The 8,903-nt window shown below is 47.8% G+C and overlaps 2 protein-coding genes across 2 annotated transcripts in view; both read left to right on the forward strand.

The window, feature by feature from the left end:
* The first annotated feature begins 1,813 nt into the window (after positions 1–1,813).
* On the forward strand, positions 1,814–4,657 carry LOC119095008 (WSC domain-containing protein 1). The gene is made up of 2 exons (XM_037217918.1): positions 1,814–4,553; positions 4,606–4,657. Exon 1 carries the CDS (start codon positions 1,827–1,829, stop codon positions 2,970–2,972), a length of 1,146 nt encoding a protein of 381 aa, XP_037073813.1. The 5' UTR covers positions 1,814–1,826; the 3' UTR covers positions 2,973–4,553; positions 4,606–4,657.
* Positions 4,658–8,762: 4,105 nt separating this feature from the next.
* Positions 8,763–8,903, forward strand: part of LOC119091129 (WSCD family member AGAP003962) — a 9,338-nt gene continuing 9,197 nt past the window's right edge. The window contains exon 1 of the mRNA XM_037213810.1: positions 8,763–8,903. This exon is cut by the window's right edge and continues 23 nt beyond it. The gene's annotated coding sequence lies outside the window, so the exon portion shown is untranslated.

The raw sequence follows: 8,903 nt of genomic DNA on the forward strand, positions 1-8,903 counted from the left end.
AGAATTCTGCAGAGGAAGCTATTGCGCAACAAGTATTCGTATACATTCCTCCTATTACTGCTGAAGCCGTACGCGTCTGATGTAACAGTAAGTGAAAAGAGAAGATGGGATACTCGACTTGGCATTGCGTTGTCACATTACCTTGAATGATTCCGCAGGAATTGTCGTCGCTGATAGTCATGGCTTGACTTCTACATTCCACCTTTCATATGTCAGCGATGTGACCCTTTAATCTAACTCTCCATACCTAAAGACCCGTTATTCAATTGTCTATAACTATGCCGAATTTGGCGAGGCGTAACGGTGTCAGAACTTTCTCTCCAGCGAAGCCGGATGTTGACCTCCGCAAAGAAACGCGTGATCGCCGTATATGGCTGTGCACCTACCAACGCCAAAACCGCTACGCCGCACCGATCAAAAATTATTTTGGAAACCTATGGAAGGGGAGGGGCCAAAGTGACCGCCGACCAACGCGCGTATTCATAACAATCCATTTCAATGTCCTATTAATAGCACGCGCTTTTTTTGCAACACGGTTACAGCTCCCATCGTTGTTTCCACAGAGCATTTTTGGGTATGGAATGCAGGCAGTGTGCTTTTAACCTGAATCCCACACAAGTATAGAGGCATGTCACGCTTGATGTCATGTCAAGAAGTTAAGATGAAAAATGTGATCCGGCGCCAAATTATGGCCAAACATTGTCGTGCGCAACCTGCATGCCAGCGAGAATCTTAGCCCTAATAATGTATCATTACCTTGCAGGAATGGGTATGGCCACCTTGATCTAATTGAAGAAAGAAAGGAAATTGCAGTTGGGTATAGATCTGGCCGATGGCCTGACCTGCGTAACGGGATAGCTAGATCTGTTAATGTCGCCGGATGTTTGCCTCCCCAAAGAGACGCATGTTGCTCGTATATAGCGAGACGCCTACCAACACTAGAACCACCCTCCCTCCCCTCCTAACAAAAGTCGTGACTGCTCTCTCCATCAAATACAAATCGTAACAGCTGAGCGAATATATGATGCATTGACCTTCACTCGCCTAAGGTCATAAGACACGCAAAGGCTTGTAAGATTTCAGTGGTAAGCGCTTGAATATGGGGATGACCTAAGTCCTTCATGCTTATCTTTTCGTCCTAACCTTCCAAACTAATCTTCATGGCACTGGCTTCATGGCAATCCCCGTCTCCCACAACCAAAATGCTACCATGACTGCGATAGAGAAGCGCCTTTGGCGCCCTAAGGTGGCCTTTGGCGCCCTAGGCAAAAAGGGCGTCTTCACTTGCTGATCAAAAGAGGCGCGTGCGTTCATTGCCTGCCCCGTGGAACGACCCGTGCTTGACCAGCATGCTGCTTAGATTGGACTTTTTATGAACTATTCAACACTAAAAACCTTAGCTTACCTTGCCCCAAAATAAAGTGGTCTAAAGCCCGATGAGAGAATAGGAGGGGGAAGTTTGGTTATCGTGAGTTCAGTTCGGCCCCGCGCCCAAAAATTCACAAAAGTGAACACCTCTTCAACCGCTGGCGTCAAGACGTGTTTGTAGCCGCTGGCCTCCCCTCGTGTTTACAACCGCTGGCGCTAGCCTCGTGTTTACAACCGTTGCATCACTCGCTCTGTAATGTGATGCAGTTGAAAGGGATGCGTTATAGGTGTACGATATGGAAAGAGGGAGTCAAACGCCTTCAGCTGGAAAACTTTCAACACCTCTGAACGTAGAACCCTTATGTCACTCAGCAATGACAACTTTGTCGGTTTTGCTTTCAGATAAAGCACAGAACGGCAGAAATGCTACATTAGTTCACGCGTCACACACCGCAATAATGAAATCAAGGCTCGTCATCCACGGCAGCGGGGCGTTCGGCCGAATCGGCGGCCGCATCGCACTTCTGACCTTGGCTGCTGTTGGCTGCATCCTGCTGATTAACGTGACGCATCCGCAGCAAGTCATAGAAGCGCGGCAAAACATGCAGCAGCAGGACCAGCCGGTGACGGCATCATCTTCTGAGGGCCTATACAGAGGACAGCCAATCAGCCAGCTCTGGGCACGCAATCTTCCCGAGCAGGCTTGGCTCCCCGACCCCCAGTGTCGCCACTTTGTCACCAAGTTCGCCCGGGACAATTGCCTGGAAGTGGTACGTCTAGCGTCCTTCCCGAGGTCCGGCAACACCTGGACCCGCTTCATGCTGGAGACGGCTACCGGCCTGTACACCAGCTCTGGAGGACCTAACTACATCAAGTATGTCAAGGGCGAAAGCTTACGACGTTCAGACGAAGAGATATGGAGCCACGTCAAGAGTCAAAAGAGGGCTGAACTAGCCCACCTTGGCTTCATTGGCGAGACAAGCCTCTGGACGCAGGGCACCACAATAGCGATGAAGACTCACAACTTTCCCGAGCCATGGAATGCCACAGAAGCCGAGATAGACGGATACAACTGGGCAACGTTTGCTGCCAACACCACGCGACGAGCCATTCTGGTTGTTCGAGACCCCTTCAAAGCACTCATATCGCTAAATATTTACAGCAAAACGCAATCCGTCCTCAACAACGATAACGATTGGCAAAAACTGTTTCAGGGAGACGAGTGGATTGACTTCGCGGCGTATCACGCAAACCATTGGTACAAACTGAACCGTCAGTGGGTAGAGAGAACGAATATGACGCATGTGGTGATATATGAGCACCTGACGACAAATACCATGCGGGAACTACAAGGCATGCTTCAGTTTCTGGATGTTCAGCCCGATCCGGATCGTATGGAGTGCGTGCGTCGTCACTTGGAGGGACGAGCTCACAACAAGAAACACGACATAGTGCCCAATCATACAGTGTATCCCCTACACCTGCGTGGATTGGTGTGGAGCTATATCCACCAGCTAAACTGGGTGCTGAAAACCAGGGGTTATAAGCCGCTGCCTCTGGACCTCTATACGTTTGCCGATGAGTTCAGAGACATTGGCTTGTGATAGCAGGACGACACTGCTGAATGTGAATTACTGTATCACGAAACTGTGCTCAGATTATAACAATGTTCGCATGGATGCATGCATGCATTACCCGAACTCCTTGCCTTGGGAAATGTCAAAGCAAGCACAAACATCGTGTGAATAATAACTTGCAACGGGTACGGTAAGAAGACTCTCAGAATGCAGCGAGTTTTCAGCGAAGTTCACTGCTACGGCAAAACAGCAGGCTCACAGGCTTCGCACGGTGCGTTTTCTATTCACTAAACAGGCTGACAATACCAAAATATTGCAGATGCATTGACAATTGGCAGTGGCGAAATTACGAAGACCTGGCAGTTACAGTAGTAGCAAGTGCAATTTTCTGGAGCTCTTAGAATGCGTTACAGCACTTCAACCGCACTGTAAAAACGGAGACTATGATTTGTACGTTCCTGGTTGTCGGCACATCACAACCGGTTGTCGTCAGGCATCCCGACAGCCATAATTTCGAGTCAGCAAGCATTCCCAAGCATGGTGTTGTGTGCGCCCCGGAATCATGCAAACACAAGTCATCCATACACGCTCCATCGCTAGAAAAGCAAGTCCGCACGAGTTTGCAGTTTCAATTTGTTTGGCTTGGGCACGACAAATAATGTTTTGGACTTCTACATTCGTGTTACAAATTGCATGCTTTACTTCATTACTCCAGCTAAATCTTTCCAGGATTTCATTTGCATACTTCAACTAAAAAGAAGAAAAAAGAACATGACGAGGTACTGAACGGCTTTTTGATACAAATGACGCAAGCGTACAAAAGCAACACCTCTGTTTTCTTTGCTGTGTGGACACCATGAGTGGTTAATGTGTATATCAAATACTAACCTCTGATTATTGGGTGACCAGATGTATGGACACGGAGTGAATAAGCTGCTCTGCCTTGACCATTCCAAAATATTTAGAAAAAATCAGCTATGATATGTTGAGCAGCACCTTGTAAATACCTCGCAAAGCTTTCTTCGCCATTCCCGGCCTGTACTCCCCTGGCTCAAGGACAGTGATAATCATCCAGCACAATTTGTAATCTGCTCAGCCATACTTTTGAAGTGTGTAGGCCAGCCAAAATCGACAAAATAGCAAAACAAGCACATTCATTACGTTCATGTCTTGTGATGGTAAGAGCACAACGGTATATGAGGCCAGGTAGCGCTGCTATGGTAACAATCTAATTACACGCATTCATATGGCAGAGACATCAAGGCCAATACACTATATGCGGTGTCAATGAGCAGCCAACATTCAGAGCATTTACAGCGGGGGTCAACGTCACGAAAGACATGGTGCTATTGGACGTGTTTTAGCATTCTATGTACCCTGGAGAAAGGACAAGTTGTGTGCCATTGCAGAAGTGTTGCTTCATGTGAACTGGTGGTTGTGCGAGTTCGTTTCAACGTGCCATGCTGGGGTTTTCAGCGTCACAATATACGAATGGGTGCACGCTCAACGACTCTAAGCACGATGCGGTACACTTGGCACATGCTAAATATCGCGCCCATCACAGAGAGCGGCCACCAATGGCGGGGCGGCACTCAGCTTACAGAGCAGGTAGTGCTGATGTACTTACAGAGCAGGTAGTGCTGTTGTACTTATAGAGCAGGTAGTGCTGATGTACTTACAGAGCAGGTAGTGCTGTTGTACTTATAGAGCAGGTAGTGCTGATGCACTTACAGAGCAGGTAGTGCTGTTGTACTTATAGAGCAGGTAGTGCTGATGCACTTACAGAGCAGGAAGTCCTGATGTACTTACATAGCAGACAGTCCTGATGTAGTTACAGAGCAGGCAACCTTAATGTACTTACAGTGCAGGCAGTGCTGATATACTTACATAGCATGCAGCTCTGATGTACGTACAGAGCAGGCAGTGCTGATGTACTTACAGAGCAACAACTCCTGATGTACGTACAGAGCAGGCAGCCATAACGTACTTACAGAGCATGCAGCGCTGGCATGCTCACAGAGCGGGCAGCCCTGGTGTACTTACAGAGCAGGCAGCCCTGATGTACTTACAGAGCAGGCAGCCCTGATGTACTTACAGAGCAGGCAGTGCTGATGTATTACAGAGCGGACAGCCCTGATGTACTTACAGAGCAGGCAGCCCTGATGCACCTACAAAGCAGGCAGGCCTGATGTACTTAGAGAGCAGGCAGTTCTAATGTACTTGAAGAGCAGGCGGCCTTACCCTACCTTGCACAGGCGTGATTGAGAGCCAACCTTGGATACATCTGGAAATCGTGATCACAAACGCCTAATAAAAAGGACTTCTCGGCAATTACGCTTTTCCTTGCTATGGCCGGGGAATGCTCGCATGCATCACTGAATGGCAGGATTGGTATGGCGTCAGTATGACGTCATGAACGCCATGGTGACCTTGAGATAGTCAGGTTTAGGTTTTAAGACGGGTAGGGCTGTGCACCGCACACAGTGATCTCGAAGATGACCATTTCAGTTCAAAACCCCATTTAGAAGTGGAGCACTCCCTTTGAGTAGAAAAGCAAGCAAGGCATGAACTGCAATTTGCTGCCTGCTGTACGCTTTGGGTCGGCTCCACGGGCTGAAGCGGAGCATCAGACGTTCAATGTTCCAGGACCATCGGCTGTGACGTCATCGCGCGTGAAGTGGCTGGGGAGCGATCCATGCCCCACATCTGACGGCGACCTCGTTAGATGCCTTCCGAACGAAGTGGCTGGGGAGCGACCCATGCCCCACATCTGACGGCGACCTCGTTAGCTGCCTCCCGAACGAAGTGGCTGGGGAGCGACCCATGCCCCACATCTGACGGCTTCCTCGTTAGCTGCCTCCCGAACGAAGTGGCTGGGGAGCGACCCATGCCCCACATCTGACGGCCTCCTCGTTAGCTGCCTCCCGAACGAAGTGGCTGGGGAGCGACCCATGCCCCACATCTGACGGCGTCCTCGTTTGCTGCCTCCCGAACGAAGTGGCTGTGGAGCGACCCATGCCCCACATCTGACGGCGTTCTCGTTTGCTGCCTCCCGAACGAGCGTCAGCGTCATGCTCACTGTTCAACCTAAAGGGTTGTGTAGCAGTCAGCTGGCTAACTGAGAGGCCTCCGTGCCACCGACTTCATCAAATATGGTATACTTGACGTCATGCAGGCTTTGCTTCCAAACCACCTCTATTCTCACGCAAGCTCGATGTTGGCACTTTTTCGGACCTGACGGTTCTACCTCGTCGGACAGCCTTGATTTAAACGCACTTAATGCTTTGTTGGGGTTAAGTCCTGACTCACAAAGACGGTGTGTTGCTCTTTTCTCAGCCTATATCTCAGGAGCATTATATGCTAGGGAGATATGTACCGGTTTTCCTGTTCATCCATCAGGTTCAGTGTTAGTTTGGAATGTAAATTGGGATTTCGGTTAGCTGAGCAAGGATAGGTGATAGCGATCACCTATTTGGAAATCCTGTCTAGCCTGAATGCTGGCTGATTGATGTACGAAATTTGTATTTGCATTTTAATTTGCTTTATATCATTATTAAACACTATTGAAGAACACTATTTTCCATGGAAAATAGTTTGGAAAAGAACATGGGAAAACTGGCAATTACTTTATATTGTGGGGTTTCTGCCTTCTGCCAACGTATGGAATAAACAATCTTACGTATTATTTGGGTCTTATAAACTACTGGAGCACACTCTAGACCTGGAGCACACTCTGTAACTGGAGCACACTCACACACCTGAATGAAATATATTTTTTTCTTATAGCATGCTTGATGGATAGGTACGCCAGCATATTTTTGTTGTCTGCACAACATTTGAATTGTCATTTAGGACTCTACATTAGCATGAAGACTATGGATGTGGTCAGCTTTGGGAAACAGCAAATTTTGATAAATATTGTGAGATTTATTGATGCTATTTTCGATCTTTTGCTGTATCCAGCAGTATTCAGTTTTAAGGTGTATGGGACATCTTTGGTTTGATTAGGGCAATGGTCTGTTTAATTGTGGTCCTTAATTGGTTTGGTAAGTCTAAACTTTGAATTAAGACATTTAAAGCGATATTGTGTCCATTTAACCGCAATTCATGCCGTGGCAACGTGCAAGGCATGTACTTACAAGTTGTCTCGAATAGAGCAAATAGTGCGACTTAGTCTTTAAGTCGGACCACATTTTGTCTGCCTCTCAACATTTTGGCACTACCATAGCCTTTGGGGTAATCTGTTGAGGTGGATATCATAGATAATTTGTTGTAAAGTGATGTGAAATATTTTGTTGTTGTTGACATATTATTAATAACTTCTTGCTTTGCTTGATTATTCTTCAGGCATATGCATGTGATTGTGGCCATAGAAATGTGGTTAACCTATGCACCAGTATAGCTTTTTATCCCAACTCTTTTTCAAGCGACATTGTCGGTGTAGTACTACATTGTGGTGCATATCTGTGTTGGTTGGTGATCAGTGTTTTAAAATGAGGCAGTCTCATTAACACGCGCTTGGGTGGAGGTCAAATTGCCCCCCAAAAGTTTTTCCAGAATGGTTTCCGAACGGCGCGGCGTAGTCGCGGCATATTTTGCATAGCTCTAGACAACTGAATAGCGGAACGTTTGACATAAAAAAATGTACCTTGTATGGTCGCTGACCTATGGTAGGTCAATTTCTAGGGAGTCATTCAATCTGATACAATAACAGAGTGTCCGACAAAGCCATGCATCATGAGATGCTTTCTTAGGCACCACAAATATTGAATGAAGAAATTAAGTTGATCTAAGGTCAGGTATGAAGGTCAAGTCAAGGTCAAAACCAACCTGACCTATTACTCTAAGGCTTACTGTATGGGATAGTTTGTGGTGCTCATCTCGAATTTATTGACAGCAAGAGCGGTATCACACATCTTCCACTGTTTTTTAGAGGCCAGAACAGGTCATTGACCTAGTATGATCGGTTCGATATTTTGTTTTAAAAACATACGGACTGGCGTAATATTTGTCGCTTATTAAAATGGAAAACTGGGAGCAGTGTTGTGCGATTTTGATGACCATGACTTAAATTATTTTCGACTTAAAAAAGTCGAACAAGGTCACTGACCTCATATGAGCTTGTAACCTTTCGCTTAGAAACAGTTGCCTTGGTTCTGAGGGCACTTTAGAGACCAACCCGGAATCTTGACCTTAGTTTACCTGATTTTATCTGAAGCTTATAACCTCAGACACTCAAACTTTGACATAAGTGATTTCACGTACAGTTCAAGACACCCTGTAAGTTTGGTGCCCCTAGTTTTCTTAGATCCAGAGATCTGAGTGAGGGAGTCAAATTGCCCCCCTGCCCACCCGAGCGAAGGATATCTAACCGGTCACCGGGGCGCGTGTTAGGGGCCTGTCGTTCCTAATCAGTACCTACGAAGGGTGGTTGATAGCAATTTTGAAATTAGCAGACACGGCCAACTTTATGCTCCACTCCATTGTTCAAGAGGCATAGATTCAGGCATGCACTCGAGTGTTTCTTATGCTTTGTCTAACACCTCACATCAATGCATCATTGTATACTGTCAACAAACGTAAATTCTTTAATCCAGAGCGACGTTATTCGTTTGTGCGACACCTTTTTGATCATAAATGCGGCTCCGCCAAGCCGAGGATAAATGACGTCGGCCCACCCCAGCAGGCTGCAGCGTCGACCACCAGGCGGCAGCACCATCGGACCGTCGTGCCGGCCCACGACGAGTCCAATGCAGGTTTCTGGGCGGGCCAAGAGCGGGCCAGTGAGGGCTGTAGCCGTGCCAGCGGCGGGTCGATTGTGCCTGGCGGCTGCCGGCCGGGTGCACCGGCAGCCACGGCCCGCTGTCACGGGAGCAGGACCGGCGTGCCAGAGCCACCGTTACGGCCTGACCCACCGGGGGCGGACATCGCGGCTCGTGTAACGGGGCGCGACAGACC

This window comes from Pollicipes pollicipes, unplaced genomic scaffold (assembly GCF_011947565.3).
Source record: "Pollicipes pollicipes isolate AB1234 unplaced genomic scaffold, Ppol_2.1 Scaffold_1600;HRSCAF=1878_pilon_pilon_pilon, whole genome shotgun sequence".
Lineage (NCBI taxonomy): Eukaryota > Metazoa > Arthropoda > Thecostraca > Pollicipedomorpha > Pollicipedidae > Pollicipes > Pollicipes pollicipes.

Bases quoted from the DNA above. Each gene is read 5' to 3' on its own strand.
- LOC119095008 (XM_037217918.1), top strand. From the start codon at position 1,827: ATGAAATCAAGGCTCGTCATCCACGGCAGCGGGGCGTTCGGCCGAATC.